Genomic DNA, 18,685 nt, shown 5'->3' with positions numbered 1-18,685 from the left:
GTATTTCAGTTACTTGTGTTTTAAGATACGAGTTTGAGAAAGTAAGGCGACGTATGTAATATTAACGTTTTTAATGTAAACAACATGTAACACACGTAACATTTTTTAATGAGTCTCTACTGTAATATACATACATTTTTATAGTAATGTAATAGGATGAAAAAAATATAATTCTGCACAGCGTAGTTTTTCCGCGGTAAAAAAAACTTTGTCTTTGGGCTTTCTAGGGTACGGACAATTATTATTGGTAACGAACTATAAAAAACATAACGATGCCGAGACGACGACGTGCCTGACAAGTGTGATTATTCGTAACGACATGAATTGTTGACGTTATTTTATTTTATAAAAATTAGAATGCTGTTATATAATGGATTTTTTTTTTTAACACCAAGCGAATGAGCCGTGCACCTGGTGGTATGTGCCACTCAAAGCTTTTAATCGCAAAGATTTTAGGTTCACTGCCACTGTGCCCGTCACACTGAGATATAAATTGACACGTCTATTTGACTATAATTTCAGCTGCACCCTAAGGCTCAACTCACAATGGCGCTGAGTCGAAACGTCGCGACGCGTCACGTTGTTCGCCTATGACATATTCATCTCTATTTTCCCACCATTGAGGTACAAATTCGTGTTAAGCAAATACGAAAACGCGCGGCGGCGCGCGTGTACGCGCGCATTTGCGCGTCGACGCTTGGTTGAAGTCGAGCGATTTCGCGCGTAGCCACGCGTTACTTGGGCGCAGCGAGGCGTCAGACGCCGATCACACTGTGTGCACCCGGACACACTAATAATGCTAGCGTTATCGTGCGTCGACGCGCGTCTTCTGGCGCTCTAGTTGAAAAACAGGACGCAACGCGATATATGAATATGAATATATGAATGTACTTAGGTATCTGCGGTGTGTTCATTAGGGTAGCACAGAGCATACTGATAATATAAAAAATTGTTACATTTATAGTTTTTCTTTCGTTATACTATTCGCTACGTTATTGGCTGTGGTTGTTAGTCTCTGCTGACATGGCAACGGACCGAGCACTGCCTCTATTTTTGTTTATGGTTTCCTGTCAATCAATTTTATCTTTCTTTCTTTTCAAAGCTGCACGTGTAGACGCGGACGACTTGCTTATCATCCTTTAAATTATTTAGGTAATGTTGATTGGATTTTGATCAGCTGGCCCGGCGGGTGGTGCGGAAGTGTGCTAGTTACCAAAGCTAAAGTAAATCTCGTTAGGCCGTACAAGACACGTTGTAAGTCGTGAAAAATTCTGCGAACTCGCAACGATACTGTGGTTTTCTCTAACGTTTTTGCTATTGTGACTTGATGGCGTGTTTTTGAATTTAACATTTGTTTTGAAGGTTAGGTTAAACTGCAATATGCCGTCCGACGCCAAAAAGAGGGCCCAACAGAAGAAAAAGGAAGCAGCTAGTAACAGAAACAAAAAACCTATTGCAAAGGTGACTAACATTGAGGAAAATGGCACGGCGACGAACGGAACCGAAAAGGAAGAGCGCGAGCTTACTGCCGAAGGTACTTAATACGCCCAAACAATATTATTTTAATGAGACCTAACCTGTTGTACCATGCCATTTTTATAACTTAACCTATGTCATTGTCTATACCCTAAAATTGAGCTATACAATTTGCCAGAGCCACGTTGCGTTATTAGCGACAATGCCAGAGCAGCTGTAATAAGGAAATTCAATTGAACTCAAGCTCTTGATATATCCACCCTTTGTTCAATTACATCAATGAGTTAAGTATGTTGTTGAGACCTATTTGTACTACATTGTATGAACATTACATTGAGCATTACATTACTGAGCAGGAAATTTACCTTGGTGTTTAAGTAAATGCAACAATTATTTACTATGTAGTTTTGGTTTTATTGGCAATCTGTGCAGCTCATTCAACCGTAACATTCAACCGTAACTTGTTACTTTCTATGTCCTAATGTTACAACACTGTGTCTACCATATTTTGACATAATTTGGTTTCAGCTAATGCCAATGACTTTGGAAATCTTTTGAAATAATATTATATTGGTTAATTTGGTACTTTTTATATGGAAGATGCAAACATGTAAACTTGTAGCATTGCGATTGTTTATAAAGTACACTGATCACAGCGAAGTTTTATACAGGATTATTCGTCTTAACTACCTCACAGGACTATATAATTACTAACTTCACAAACAACAACTTTGCAACTGTTCCATGACTTTTAATAACTCGTCATATTTTACTTTTGTACAAAAATAAAATTACTGAAAAAAGTTGCTCTAAACGGTGATAACTCTGTGCAAAATGCAGGAGCAAGAGTGGTGATTTTTAAACCCTATATTGATGTTTTTGATCTTGGCAATATCAAGACTTTTCAAACTTAAATCATTTACGTAAACATTATTTAAAAAATTACTTAAATTTTGGGTCCAAGCATGCCCTTTGTTATGTGAGAAACCCAGTATTTAAATGAAAAAAAAAAAAAAAAAAAATTATAAATAATTTTTGATTTTATAATTTCAGTTAATAAATAATTGATTAAAACCTCCTGTGTAGGCTGCCCGAATGCCTAACATAAGCATGGAAACATACTTTTGAATTAGTCTCGCAAGTTGTTTGCCCAGGTGTTTTTAAGACTGCACAGAGTTAAACTTTTCTTCCTGGGATACAGAAATGCCTCGAGTTTGAAAGCCCTAATAAGCAGTACAAGTGTAGTAAATTTTAATCACAATAAGCCATTTTTGCTGAATATTTACATTACAATACTTGGATCACATATTTTTGCTAGTAGGTAATGTCTGTAAATTGCTTTTGTAAAGTCTCACTGTGATATAATTGAATTGAAGTAAATAACTTGCATCACAATTACATAATCTACTTGACATAATGCATTCTTAACAAACTAGGGTTTTTGCTAAGTATTGTAAAATAATAAAAAAGATAATAACAATTTCTTTAGCATATACAGAATAGCATTTTGTTTTTTAAGCGACATGTTGAACAACTTGTATGCCAGGTGGTTAGCCTATCTGTAACAGTCACCGTTTAAATCGCAAAGATCTTAGGGGCACTGCCACTGCCCGTCACCCTGAGAGACAAGTTGACGAGTCCCATGTATCTGTAATTTCACCCTCTCACACCCACTCTTACCCTTCGAAACCAGAATGCAGTAATGCTCACATTATTGCATGGCGGCTGAAATAGGTAAGGTGGCAGTGCTTCCCTGGATGAACTCTTTCGCCAGGAGCTCTACTGCTAGTAAAAAAAAGGAAATATTTGAAAGTGTTCTTAAATGAGGAGGGAAATAAACTGCCTTTTTTTGTAAATTAGCTGCTGTAATGGCTTATTTCAATTACATACTAATTATTGTTTGAAATGAAGATATTTGAGTTTAGTATATATTCTCTGTCAACTAATATTGTCCATAGAGTTGCAAGAATTGGAGAGGATGTGGGATATATTTTTCTATAGCCATTGTAGCAATAAACATTTTTGACGTAACTTATGCCATTCTTCCATGAGGAGCGCGATTTATTTGTCTATGTTATTGCAGTCATTCAGTAGTCAATTTGTGTGTTATGCCAATTATTGTGTCAATTCTTAATGTGCATATTTCAGAGGCATTATGTCTCAAGCTGGAGGCAGAAGCGAAGATGAACTCAGAAGCACGGTCGTGCACGGGTACCCTCGCCGTGGACCCTCGCTCAAGGGACATTAAAATCGCCAACTTCTCAATCACCTTCTATGGTAGTGAGCTGCTACAGGACACATTGCTTGAGCTCAACTGTGGCCGGAGATATGGGCTTGTCGGATTGAATGGTTGTGGTATGTACTATGTGGTATGTCGCTAGTATATCTTTAGGTTCTTTTTCCATTTTGGTATGTAGTTCTTGTATTGCATCTACTTGTCGTTTTTTACTAGATTTGGCCAAAATCAACATAAATAATCTGTGTATTACAGATGCATGTGAATCATGTTTGTATATCTATTGTATTTACTAATCTATCAGGTTCTCTCTCATGTAAGGGTACTTAGTAGTTAATGACGGCGTCCGGTAACGCCGACGCCAGTGATATACACAATAAAAAGGGTATGACAATTTAATACATATGATTGGGATGGGAGTCATAGACCCTCGAACTTCGGTGATTTAAGTTAAATATTGTAGAAGTGATGTTGCCACGTGTCTGGGCTGGTTACCGCAATTCGACATCAGCGTGCGCCTGTTTGGTGGTTAAGTTACTATAACCCCTTAATAAATGTTTATAATAATTACATAATAATTCCGGCTTGCTATGCTTTAGTAGATACAATTGACTTATTTTATTGTACTCTGAGTGAATTCCAAAGGCTTGTCTTACTTACTTACTTATAATATCGTCGCTTAGCAAAGTACATTGCTTAAGTGATTTCAAGTAATTTTATAGGGACATGAAAAACCTGCATATATTATTGTATAAAAGGTTTCAGTTTTCCAACAAAAAAGAATCATCGAAATCGATTCGGAGTTATTGTGTAACTTACATACAAAAAAACATAGTCGAATTGAGAACCTCCTCCGTTTTGAAATTGGTTAATAAAACAGTAATAAGATCGTAAAAGACGTGCGTTACGCGTCAGCGGTCCGAGCGTAGAGCGAAACGCGCAACGTCTTTTTTCTGATCGGCTCAAGCAGATTCCGAGTTAACAACTGTGGTGACTCCCATCTTCGCTCTCCCATTTTCTCAAAAGACGTATGGCATGCTGAGTTGTATAATTACTTGATGAAGTTGTAAATGTATTGCCCTATTTATGACAAAATGTTGCTACACCTCTACAAAAATGCCCTAATAATTATGTTATACATTTTACAAGAAAGCACAAATACAATAATTTAGGCAAAATATGAATGACAATGACTAAATTGAATGGTTTACAATTATAAAAAAATATTTATGATTATAGACCGTGGAATTTAGTTACAATGCTTTGGTAATTATTATCAATTTCATCCATAAAAGTACACTATTCTTGAGATCGATTTAACCTTGTTAAACAAACTTGATGTTAATCCTAGTCTAGGTCTTATATAATAAACTTAAAATTAATACGTTTGGAACCACAGCATTACAGCCTGGTTAGAACAAAAAAGAAGCACTGTTTACCTGAATATTGTAGTAATTATTGTGCTCGTGTGTATAGGAAAGTCGTCACTGCTGTCGGTCTTGGGGCGACGTGAAGTACCGATCCCGGAGCACATCGACATCTTCCACCTGACGCGCGAGATGCCCGCCTCCGATAAGACGGCGCTGCAGTGCGTTATGGAGGTGGACGAGGAACGCGTGCAGCTGGAGCGACTTGCCGAGTCGCTTGCGCATTGCGAAGATGACGGTTAGTTTTTTATACTGCCTTTACGGCTTTTATTCTTGAGACGGCAGAGGAAACGGGTGCGTCTAAAATTGTACACGACTCGGTGTGTGCCTGGCGTAAGGATTGTCCCAAGTTCTCAGCTTCAAATTAGGACTTTCTCTGCAAAAAGTAGTTTCATGGACAACTGGACCACGGCTGTTTGATTTACTCTACTATTCAATAAATACCTTTTTAATAAAAAAACCGACTTGTAAAGTTCATAGAATTACATCTATTTGCTAAGTTTTATTGAAAGCGGTTATCGGAAAGTGCGCGAAACCGGTTTCATCCCCTAGTTTGCCGGCCTTAGAGGCGGAATATTGGTTTTCAAATTTAAATGGGATCAATGCTGAGGTAACCTCTTTCCAATAAAAAAAAAAATCATCGAAATCGGTTCACAAATACCGGAGTAATCTCGTAACACACAATAGAAAACTAAAGTCGTAATGAGAATTTCTTCCTTTTTTAAATCGGTTAACAACAGAGAAATTTTATACTCAAGTGCATTACGTATGTCTGATCAGAGTCGCAGGAGCAGCTGCTGGATGTGTACGACAGGCTAGACGAGCTGAGCGCGGACACGGCGGAGGCTCGTGCTGCTAATATCCTGCACGGGCTGGGATTTACAAAGTCAATGCAGCAGAAGGCCACCAAGGACTTCTCTGGAGGTCAGTACTAATCAGTCGTAATAGAAGCATCTTTGGCATATTAACAATCGTTCATTGACGCGAATGAATGGTTCTCGAGCGTAGACTACGTATTTAAATATATAAGAATTTAAATTTCTGATGATTGTAATCATGCCATTGCGATGTCCCAAGTATTAATTTATTACTGAGTTAAATATTCAGGATTTAAATAAACATACTCAGTAATAAACAAACTCGGTAATAAATTAATACTTCGAATTCCATTAAAAACTCGAAAGTCTCGCCTAAACCTTGATGAAGATGTATCACGACACAACGTAGTTTAATGTCAAACGATATAATAACATGGTATCGTAGCACTGCGTTCACTAATAGCTAAATTCACTTAAGCGGTCGGGTCCGTTTACTAAGCCACATGACAGCTCACATCATGAGCGATATTAGTTAGATAGACTTTGATTGATTTAGCAGTGTAGGTGAAACTTTATTGAGTGTTTTGGTTCAGGGTGGCGCATGCGCATAGCATTAGCGCGCGCACTCTACGTGAAGCCGCACCTGCTGTTGCTTGACGAGCCCACCAACCACCTCGACCTTGACGCCTGCGTTTGGCTCGAGGAGGAACTTAAACAGTAAGTCTGTCACCACTCTCACAGCAAGTAAACCTTCAGGTTTCAGGAAGTCTGCAATGTTAATAAATAATAATTAATTCATGACCTTGGTGAGAGCTGGTTAATTGTCTTTCCTGTGTTCGTGTACAGCTACAAACGCATCCTGGTGCTGATTTCGCATTCGCAAGACTTCTTGAACGGCGTGTGTACCAACATCGTACACATGTCCAAGCGCCGGCTCAAGTACTACACGGGCAACTATGAGGCGTTCGTGCGCACACGCATGGAACTGCTCGAGAACCAGATGAAGCAATACAACTGGGAACAGGACCAGATCGCGCATATGAAGGTCATTATTACTATTACTGTTTATTATTATTACTGTTTACACTACAAAGTCCAAAACTTAAATTGTCAACTTCAACGACACATACAAACTTGTTGTTTATTCACTATAAACACTAAATACAAAAGAAACCGTGACTCAATGAATCATGAAAAAATAGTAAGAAAAATGTAAAAAAATAATCGGATTTATAACCTGCTTACGCGTTTATTCTTATTTATTTATTTATCTAGGGACAATCAACAAATTAATTATAATATTTAAAACATAAATACGAGATTACGCAATACAAATAGACTAGTGTTATAGTGAGTCGTTAGTAAAGGTTGCTACACCATGACCCAGGCAAACACTATATGTACAATTATTACTCACATTTAATTACATATTGTATAGAACACAATATTATATACTTAACACAGTCGTAGCACATATTATCCCGAAAAGTACAATATTGGGGCTATTCAAGAAGAGTGAATAAGAATTTTTTAAACTGCGCCACTTACCATCACATTGTGGCCAAGCGTGCGTGAACCTTCACACAAACAAAACCTCGCGTAACATAAAATTTCGTACAATTGTTTTAATAGTGATGCAGCATGGATTCATTCTGTTCATGTAAATGACCTGTATTATATGTATCTTGTAACCAGAACTATATAGCGCGGTTTGGTCACGGTTCAGCCAAGCTCGCGCGGCAGGCGCAGTCCAAAGAGAAGACGCTGGCCAAGATGGTGGCCCAGGGCCTTACCGAGAAGGTGATCGACGATAAGACGCTCAACTTCTACTTCCCTTCGTGCGGGAAGGTGCCGCCACCGGTCATAATGGTTCAGGTAAGACATGACGCTGTGCTTTGTGACTGTATCCACGCTTTATGTGTTTCATTGCTTGAAATTCTATAAAGACAGCGTATTTACATTTCTTTCCTGAATGTTCTTTTATACCCTCAAAGTTACTTATTTTGGTCAAGCGTGAGTTGTCCATAAAAATGAATAAAATTGATCAAAATTTTTTTTTGTGCTTGTCGACTCACTTTTAAAATGTTGTCTAATATTTATTTATATTTTTTATATAAGTATACAGAAGTGCTACACTATTGTATTGCAGTGGGACGGGCTGAAAATTAAAAAAATATCCTGTACATATGACCAAGACCGTCCCAGAAACCATTCCTAGACTTTCGACTATCAATTAATTAACTATGTTTGTATATAGTCCAGTTAATGGTCACTTCCAGAACGTTAAATGATCTTGTAAACTGATTGAAAATATTTATTAAATAAAAGTAATATCACATTGAAAAAAAAATCTCTTTTTGCACTTCACGTTTTGTTACTGATTTTATAATTTTTAGCTTACTATTGGGTTGGATTAATAATATTGTATATTCCACAACACTACATATTTTATTTTATTCCATTAGGGGTTTGAATTAAAGTGAAAGGATTGATTTTGACGAACTTTACATTAATTGAAGTCGTCGAAAGTATAAAGTTAATGTTTGCTTTCAGGACGTGTCATTCCGATACACGGACAACGGGCCATGGATCTACAAGAATCTCGAGTTCGGTATCGACTTGGACACGCGGCTGGCGCTCGTCGGGCCCAACGGCGCAGGCAAGTCCACGCTGCTCAAACTGCTCTATGGCGATGTAAGTGTCCTATTTATTTATCTGTTTCAACTCAATATCAACGTCTGCTTATTATAGGTCTTCGTTTTTCATTTTCATCTCGGAATTAATTGTCACTTAGATGTATTAGTTAGATAAGTAAGGTATTGGCTGTCTAAAGCGTGAAACACATAGAGAGAGGGTGCGCGTTGTGTCGGGACTGCGGCGGGACCCGAGTGCGGGCGCGAGACGGGCATGCGGATCATATTGGACCACATGGAATTAGATCCGATGTGGTCCCGACCCGACCCGCATCCGATTCGCGCCCAACCCGCACCCGCTCTCTGTGTGTTTCACACTTAAATGCAATGTCGTCTGGTGTGAGATAAATGGATTATCTCCAACGAACTCGATTTTGAAGCGTTTCGGATTTTATGTTTATAATTCGATGACCTCGACAAACCAGCAGTTAGCACTGCGGTCGCTAGAGGCGAAGTCGTAAGTTTGATGTTCGTTAAAACCAATTTGGGGAAGTTTTCTAAATTGATTCTGTTCTCTTAGTTGAAAATTAAAAAATTGGTGTAAATTTTTTTATTACGAATATAATTAACTTTATTATGCCAGTGTTTCCCCACCACTAATTTTGTATATAATAAGCAACGAAGTGTTAAACTTTGAACAAAATATTTAGATTTGCAGTTCCAAATAAAAGTACTTTTAGTGTCTACAAACTTCCAGAAGTGCTATAATATGCCCTTTAAGTTACTTCAAGTGTAACTAGCGTAGAGCAATATAAAAAAACTTATCGAAGGTCCTAGTCGTTCTGAAAGTTCTGACGACCCTTAAGTCTCAAAGGTTTTACAATAAAACAATTAAATTCCCTGGGAATCGTCATTTTATTAGATTTTTCATTTTTAAAGTCTTCCGAACGGCTCTTTACAACACTTTTTTTTTAGCCATTTAGCACTTTGGGAGTTTTAGTCATTATCACATTGACCATTTTGCAACTTTGTTCTGTTTGAAACTTTGGTCATTGTTATATTTGGACATTGGTCAACGAAAGGATTTTTAAAAAGAGAATATATTGTGCATACAACATAATCTTAAAATACTTAAAAATAAACGGGTCGTGAAGAGGCGTTTGTAGCCGTGCATGGTGGCTAGATCGGTGATTGTATGAACACTGCACTAGATTCACCTTTGGATTCCACTTTCCATTTAACGTAAGGTCGAGTATAATTAGCTGTGTGTCATGTATTAAAAAATCCGGAGTGTTCGATGACTGCGCAGTGGTAATGAAGAATATATTGGCTAACGTTCCGTAGTTGGTACCTACAACGGGCATGATCCGCAAGAACTCACACCTGCGCATCGGACGCTATCATCAACACCTCCACGAGTTACTTGACTTGGACCTCTCCCCGCTCGACTACATGATGAAGGAGTTCCCCGAGGTGCGCGAGAGAGAAGAGATGCGCAAGATCATCGGTCGGTATGGGCTCACCGGACGACAGCAGGTATGTTGAGGCAAAAATACGAATACGATTGGTAGTCGAATTCGATGCGAGAGTCCGTCTAAATGGCGTCACTTTTTGGTCCGAATCCGCGGTTCTATATCTTGGTTGACGCGTCGTTTGATAATTTAAATGTTGATAGATTTAAAAATTTTGCTATTGTTTATTTATGCATTTATTGCATTGTCACACTTACATTATTTTACGTACAGTGGCTTGTAAATGTATATGTAACACTCTGTAAGGGCACAGTAAAGTGATTGTTACAGTTGAGCGAGACGTTTGTAACTTTTAATCTCGACTCCAGCAGTTAACACTACGCCAACTTAAAAATTGCAACTTTCATCAAAACTTATAAAAGGTCATCTTGCGATTTTTTTTTTTACTTTTCAAACACATATTATTCATTATAGATTGTAAAATATATGATATTACTTATGTATTATTGTGATTTTAATCTAAATTAGTTAAATAATTTGGCATTAAAAATGTAAAACGGACAAAATTTGAATTAGCGTAGTGTTAATTGCTGGTGTTTATCTAATTCGACAATTAAAGTTCTTTTGAGTTTTGCCTACTTGAAAAATACGCTACGTTGTACCAAATTGCACTATGAAATGGTTGTAATGATTTACTGATATCTTAGAGCATATAGGACGGAAGGCGCTATTTGCGTTATATCCCGAACAACATTTTCTGCCACTTTTTGAGGGGCGAGGGGGTAGTACTACAAGCAAACAGCTGCACTCAAATGCAATATTGTATCACTATGGTCTCACACAAACAAAAATCGACAACACTAGCTTATTTTTACAAATACACAGATAAAACACACATTCATGTCATGTCCGTACACAGAATAGGCCTTAAAAATAAAGCGATTATCGATATATATTACGTACTGGTTAATCCTTAGACTATGGAAACTAAAGGACATGTTATGTTGACAATATAAATCAGAGGTTATATGTATATGATGCATTTCGACGTTGAAAACGTAAACATATCATTGTCTTTGTTTAACTCTTGCATGCCGTCTAAAGCCAAAAGAGATAGCATTACATTGGTCTGTGTCAAACGCGAGAATCGAAAATACGTAACATCTTAAATGCCAACCGTGTCCATTTCGCAATACATGAGGTACATGATACGGTTGTCAAAGGGAAGTACGTCAAAAGTCAAAACAATTGTTTTTCCAAATGTTTTATTGAATTATATATTAAAATGGACAAAAATATTGACAGTGAGAACAATTACGTATTAATAAAAATTCGTCGCTGCATCATTACGGGATGTTGCATTTGAAAAAGCGAAGATCGACCGAATGTAACATAGTACAGGCATGTTGTAATTTTCTGTCTATAAATCACACAAAAGCCCAAATAGATTAGACATGTTTAAGTAGTTTATTCATAAGTCTTGCCACATTTGATTTGGTTTCTTCAGATTTTAACTTAACTTTGAATGTAACTAGATTACATGATAATGCAATTCCATCATTAGTTTTATTGGTAAATAATTTGATATTTAATTTAGATTAAAAAATACTTATTTACTAGGCATTCTCAGTTCCTGAAAACAAAATTATCCACTCGTTTCCGATTTTTTCCCACTGACAACTCTAACTACAAAAAATTCTTATTTTATAAAGTCGGCAATACAAAGACCATGTTGGTCTAATGTTGCCGGGTGAAGGCCAATACCAAGGTATAGACAGCCTATTTGCCTTGTCTTGCCTTGCCATCGTTCGGTGTCACTCGCCTAGCTGACCAAGTAAAGGCGAGCGCTAACATGTATAGAGATCGTTTGACGTGGCTTGTCAAAACTCCCAGTCGTTCGTGACTACTTGTCTCACTTCGGAGAAGTGTCGATTTTTCTGCACAAATCAAACTAACTGTCTCATGTTACATCTCCTGTTAAACCATGTTTTAAAGAATAAACGTATGATAATAATATCATTATTGATAATATTACTACTTTCATTTATTTTCAAAATTAAATGGATGTATTAAAGATTCACTTAAATGAGTCACTGGTATTCATTCTATACCAATGCATAAATACAAAGATACAAAAGCTTAACTATTTGGAATCTGTTTAAAAATTTCTCTATGAAAAATGAATCTTGAAGTTGGAAATGTATAGGATTTATATTTCAAAGTTTTCTCCTTTTTAAATACTGTCAAATTACAAATATATTTTTTTCTGTGCAAATTCACTTTTCGTAATATTTGAGTATTTGTAAACGCAAAACAATAAATTCAAAATTTCATGTGACATTCCCGGATATTGCCATATAACCTAAAATATTCCCAAATTGAATATTTATCTACTTTAATTAAATCTTTGCATGTCGACAATGACTTGTCGATAGATTATGGTACGACACTACAGAAATCTGCCATTAGTTCGTTCAATTTTTATTTAGGTATGCACGTTCATTCCGTAGTTAGGGCAGCTCCTTTCTTTTATTTTTTTTCCATCCTCTAAGGGTCTAATCACGTATATGAAATATGTAATTCCACCCTTGGCTAGACTGTATGAAGACGATTTATTTTTGCAATTTATTATTATAGTAATAAATAAAATAAATAAATTATAAATCTGAAAATAGCTGTGTTTCTCTGTCAGTAGTTCTGACGTGCTGTAAGAAATGTATCGATGTTTCAAATTTCAAGATTCCAACTAAACGTAAACTCGAAGTTTCATAATCTCGGAAACCGAACAAAACCTGGGGATTACAAAAATTCGAGTAAACATTATTTCAGGCAAATGTATTTTCGTACTTCTGATTGATAACTCCAAACAGTATAACGAATACAACAATATTTTGTTATTTTTTTATTACTAACATTTCATAAAAAGTCAATTTAAAAATAAAATTAACATTAAATGAACTCTGTAGTTTCTTTGTTCTAAATCTAAATATTTCAATCGCTTGTGGTTCGAAAATTGAAATTGACGTAACGGGTGTCTTTCTGTCTTTTGCGCATAACTTGTGTAGGATCGGAACAGTTAGCTATTTGGTTATTTTGATTGTTTATGTAATAATTTTTTTATTTTCTTACAGTACGACATCATTTATATTAAACAATTACAATTTATTTTTATTATTTATAATTTATTACATTATTCAATTAATCAATTTTGAATAAACGTCGTTACATAATCTATCGATAAAAATAGGAGCTAAAAGAGCGCGTCGCTTTTCTGTAACAAAAAACAGCGTCCTTGAAGCACAGCACTATTTGTCTATGGTTGACCGTTGAAAAAAAAAATCTTAAAATAGACAATTAGCATTTAATGTAAAAAAATAGGCTTATGTATGGAATGTAATTCCACCCAAGACTGGATGCAGCAGAGATTTTTTGCAAGTTCGTATAATGCAAGACGACATGTTTCGACATGTTTCATTTAAGTAAGACTTAAAATAGATAACAAGGACAACAAGATAAATAAATAATAAAGACAACTTTCTGAAATCCATTACCTGTCCATAATATAAACAAATATAATAATAATATGAAATTAATGCAGAGCTTTACGTCTGAAATTCTTTCTTCTTATCGTAAGTGTTCCAAAACAGTATAAACGATATTTTTTTTAAATCCCAACAAAAACTACGCGTGGGTCACTTGGCACTCAGTCAATTAAGTACCTTAAAGGCGTTTTAGAAAAATGCGACAATTTGTCCAATGTCTTTAATGACATATTCATGAAAACGCTAATTTTTAACCAATAGACTTTAAAACGCACAGGACATTGGCGAAATCGCCATTTTTTTTGTATAATTTTTATAATAATACTAATCTACCGTACATAGTTATTTTTACTTGACATTGGCAAATTCATTGATTATTTCGATGGGGCCATAACATTTAAAAGAAGAAGAACCAATAGACGGGCCCTTATCGTTGATGAAGTGATAAAAAAAATTAATGGTTTTTAGTGTAATAAAATTGATTGTCCAAATATAACTGTGGTTCAGGTGTGCCCGATGCGGCAGCTGTCAGACGGGCAGCGGTGCCGGGTGGTGTTCGCGTGGCTCGCCTGGCAGACGCCCCACCTGCTGCTCCTCGACGAACCTACAAACCATTTGGACATGGAAACCATCGATGCTCTAGCCGACGCTATCAATGACTTCGACGGCGGCATGGTGCTCGTCAGCCACGACTTCAGGCTTATCAATCAGGTGCTTTAAACTTCCTGTACAGCACTTTATCTCCAAACCATGATCTAGATTAGTATTTTATGTAGGCCTTGTAGGTTAAACTTTAAAAATGTTTCTAGCACTATTTGCGCCGAAAAAGATAAAAGTTATTATTTTTAAGTGAGAAGTCATGGCCTCTCCCAGCATCCCTCTTAGAAGCTACATTGCTCCTATTTTTACTTGGCCAAGTATTCACCACCTTTGTGTCAATCAGATACCGTACTTGGCAAAGATAATGTGGTCTTTATGGTGGTCGTCTGACAAAGTGAAGCCAGCTACGTCTTATAATGTCTAGATCATGTATATTATATACAAGGTTATTTTTAAAATACAACCTTGCAGGACTATATTACTAACATCCTAAACAACCATTTTTGTTCTATGACTTTTTACAAAATCAGTACTAAAAGTAAATCTGGCAACTCATCAGGCAAATTGACCTTATATCACTTTTAAATATCAACTCTCGTTTGCACTGAAATCACAAATAAGAAAGCTGAAATAATACAGCGCTAACAACTGACCTGTGTGTACGTCTCCGTATATTCCAAAAATATTCTGTATTTATTGTAATAAAGATAATATCTTTAACTGTGGGGGGGCTGTTCCATTCGGTGGTGTGGGAAAAACAGCAAAACATCTATTTACAAAACAAACTGAATCACATTTCATCGGTAATTAAATATGAAATATGCCATTTTGCAATTTTCGTCCATTAAACGCAAAGCTCAAGTTAAACTGGTCGATTGAAGTAAAACAATTGACGACACTCGTCAATTGTTTTACTTTTCCCGAATTCGAAACAATTGACACTCGTCAATTGTTTCGAATTCGGGCTGGCATATCGGAGCGCAGTTGTCGCCGTAATTAATGGCAGAATCGTTTTCAAACAAATTAAATGACATTTCGTCTCTATTTCTGGTTATATACTCGATGCCGTAGAGCGACCTATTTAAATATATTTGTTTTCATATGAAGGGAAAATTTGAATTCTTTTAATAATTCACAGAAGAAAAGTTGTTGTTTATGATGTTGGTAAATAGTCCTGCGAGGTTGTTAGTATTTTACTAATAACTCTGTATACATAATATCCTAACACAATTTTATATCCGATATTATATCTCAGATTTTTATTATAATTTAACAACTAAACAAAATTGCTAAAATGATGAAACATCTTTCAAGTGTTAACTCTAATATAATGACGGGCCACTATTTTGTTTCCCGTGATCATATTATAGTAGGATTTAATTAAAATTTTAAACCATACCTCTAAATATATAACTTTTGCGTTACAAGTAAATGTTACAAAAATTTCAGGTTGCGGAGGAAATCTGGATATGCGAGAACGAGACAGTCACAAAATGGGACGGTGGTATCCTCAAATACAAAGACCATCTCAAGTCAAGAATTCTCAAGGAGAACGCCGACAACGCGGCCAAGATACGCAAATAGTGAAATGCTTAGCCTATATATACATTATATTATCTTTAGGGCCCCTGCACACATACCGAAAAAGTAGGTGGCTCAATAGATGCGTTCAACTACAAGTACGAGAGAGGGAATCGACTGATGCTCGTACATGTGGGGCCCCTTATAAAAATTGCATACCACTGTGGGGAAAGAAACCTATACACACGGCTTAACTTCAACTACGAGTTTGAAAAACAGACTCGACTGCATATATCCAACTAATTGTTGTCACACAGACGTTCAAGCCAATCTTTAAGAACTGACGTAAGTCGAACAGTGTGTAGATCCCATTTGATGTGATAACAAGATCAACAGCGTCCTCAAAAAATAGTTGCATTACAATGTTTTATAGTTTATATATTATAATAATATACAATTTAGTTGTAATCATCTGTATGAGTTTTCAATTTATAGAATGTTTGCCATTGTTATTTCTGTCGACAACTTCCCGATTTTGTAAGCTATGAAAGATACAACATTTATACCCTACTCTCTTCTGTTCTGTGTAATATGACAGGTCTCTAGTTGAAAATGCCGATTACCACAACAGTGAGGTACAATCCTGGTATGACTGACATAGTGAGATTATTTCTAAGTGATGCCGCGTAGGCTTTTCTGCGTCTTTAATATGTTGTTGCTATCTGCACATTTCCTATACCTAATAAATAGTAGAATATGTTCCGCCATCATGTACTTAAGAGCTAGTATAGTGATTCGCTTCACGTTTGTTGAGGTCTTGTTACCGAATTGTTGAATGTTATGTTTTTTGTTCAATAGGAACGGTGGACCATAGCTAGCTGTATACAAAATTTGAAAATTACTAATTGAAAATGGAAACTTACGATGCTCACATTGAGTTTAATATCGATAAGTGACAGTTTATGTATGTAAGATGGCCGCTGTGCGTACAGCTAAAATTAGTTTTAAAAGTTGCTCTGAAAGGTGAATTACCAGGAGTTCATGTGAACAATATTCGTGTAGGTTTACATATATGTGTTAGTATGCGGCTAGTGTGATAGAGGCTTTCAATGTCATCTGTTGGATAATGGGGAAAAATGGTTTAGTTTCTGTTTTCATCTACAACTCATCGATCCTATACAAAAATGTCACGGAATATTTTGATTTGCCATCTGTTGGCACAATAGTGAACTACGTTATAGACACCTGCGGCTGAGCTGTCAAAAGATAATTTTAACTCGGAATCGGCTTAAGCCGGTCAGATAAAGTTTGACGTCCTTACAATAAGAGTGAAAAAGATGTTGCGAGCGTCTCTTCCACTCGAATTGCCGACGCGAAACGCATGTCTCTCGCTCTTATTACATGAATATAAACTTTTTCTAGCCGGGTAACGGGCGCAGTGGCAGTGCCTCTCAGACCTTTCTATTTTCGATTTATAGCTCTGGTGTCACTACAACTGTTACGAAGTGGCGTGTCGTGTTACCATTAGGTGCATGACTTGTTGTCCGTCACTAATAATCATAAATCTTAAAAGACAAGCTGTATGTAATACCTAACCACTCAAAACATCACATAAATTTTCGATAATTCATCTTTTCTAAAGTACGTTTGCACTTCACCCTCCCAATACACTTTTTAAGGTGCTCCACAGTACTGGTCTATAAGTATTCGCTTCATTTTGCCGTCTGAAAATTTAAACACCGACACGCTTGCATTTAAAGTACTAGTATGTATGTAAATCGACCGCTGACTCCCAAAATAATAAATTAAGTAGCTTAATCGTTAGCTTAATTTTAGCGTAGAGTTAACAAACAGCAATTAAAATAATCATAGATATCATGAAAATATTTACAATATGATATCATATAGACACCGCTATGCCTTTGATTACAAATATAGATACGTATATTTATTGTGACTTCGCGAAGTTTGATATTGATACTAGCATTTAGAGGTCGAAAAGTAACGTCAGATTTAGAGCGCTCCTGTAATGCGTATTTCGCTCCGCACGCGTATCTACTCCGCATGTGTCAATCACATCTAAGAGTTGAAAATATGTTTTATTGTTACGATTAGTAATTGGAAGCGGGAAGCATTCGACATGCATGCACCATAATAAATTCATTAGAAAAACGCTTGTGGAGTAAAACCTATGTGACACAAAAATTAGCCCTAGTTAGAATCCATTGTCCTATATAATATGTAGTAAGTATGAAGTCCAGAACACATATTATTTATTTACTCACGAGGCTGAGGCGGTTAATGGAATAAAGAGGACAGAAAACAGACAGAAAAATAAGAAATGTTGTATATAGCATCAAAAATACATCAAAAAAGGAAAGAAGTTTTCTACCTATAAGACTACGAATAATAGACCTAGACATAACAGGTTGAGGCAAACAATTTTAAAATTTTGGTAGACTAATAACGAATTCAAATATTCTCGATGACGAACAACGACAGTCAGAAGAACAAGACAAACATAATAGAAGCAAAGTGCAACTGGCAGAATTATTGCTAAGCAGAAATTTCTTCTAGGCGACCTTTCAATGAAGTTAAAATATATGATAAAAAGCATTAACTTGTATTAGTAATAGATGAATAGTCCAGATTATACACACACCAACATATTTAGCGGTACAAAAACAGTGAGAATATAAAGTACTAAAAAGTAACAATTTTAACATAGCCTTCATCGACTTTTGTTGGAGAAATGGAAATTAAAACAAACTGCATATTTTTACATTTTAAATTAGATTTAGGAGGTTAAATGGTCGAAATTTTAGAAATTGAAACCGCTTAACATTGTTTTATGTTAAAAAAATCTTAACTAAAGTTAACGAAATTTAAAAGAACGCAAAGTCAACCTTGTACCAATTGATACACTAATTAAACCAAATGAATGGAAAAAGTGACTTAGA

The 18,685-nt window shown here is 36.1% G+C and overlaps 1 protein-coding gene across 2 annotated transcripts; it reads left to right on the top strand.

The window, feature by feature from the left end:
- Positions 1-1,174: 1,174 nt before the first annotated feature.
- LOC113238463 (ATP-binding cassette sub-family F member 2) lies at positions 1,175-18,619 on the top strand. Of its 2 annotated transcripts, XM_026475322.1 has the most exons (12): positions 1,175-1,254; positions 1,363-1,534; positions 3,625-3,831; positions 5,189-5,377; positions 5,920-6,063; positions 6,551-6,674; positions 6,804-7,002; positions 7,653-7,832; positions 8,511-8,651; positions 9,935-10,126; positions 14,112-14,315; positions 15,654-15,788. In XM_026475322.1, the coding sequence occupies exons 2-12, from the start codon at positions 1,381-1,383 to the stop codon at positions 15,786-15,788; spliced, it is 1,869 nt and encodes a 622-aa protein (XP_026331107.1). In that variant the 5' UTR covers positions 1,175-1,254; positions 1,363-1,380. The 2 variants fall into 2 exon arrangements, with proteins under 2 accessions (XP_026331107.1, XP_026331168.1); XM_026475383.1 differs by lacking the exon at positions 1,175-1,254 and having other exon boundaries at positions 1,381-1,534; positions 15,654-18,619.
- The last annotated feature ends 66 nt before the right edge of the window (positions 18,620-18,685 follow it).

Source organism: Hyposmocoma kahamanoa, unplaced genomic scaffold (assembly GCF_003589595.1).
Source record: "Hyposmocoma kahamanoa isolate Upper Pololo Valley unplaced genomic scaffold, ASM358959v1 100021, whole genome shotgun sequence".
NCBI classification, from domain to species: domain Eukaryota; kingdom Metazoa; phylum Arthropoda; class Insecta; order Lepidoptera; family Cosmopterigidae; genus Hyposmocoma; species Hyposmocoma kahamanoa.
This window is presented reverse-complemented; position numbering and strand designations above follow the sequence as displayed.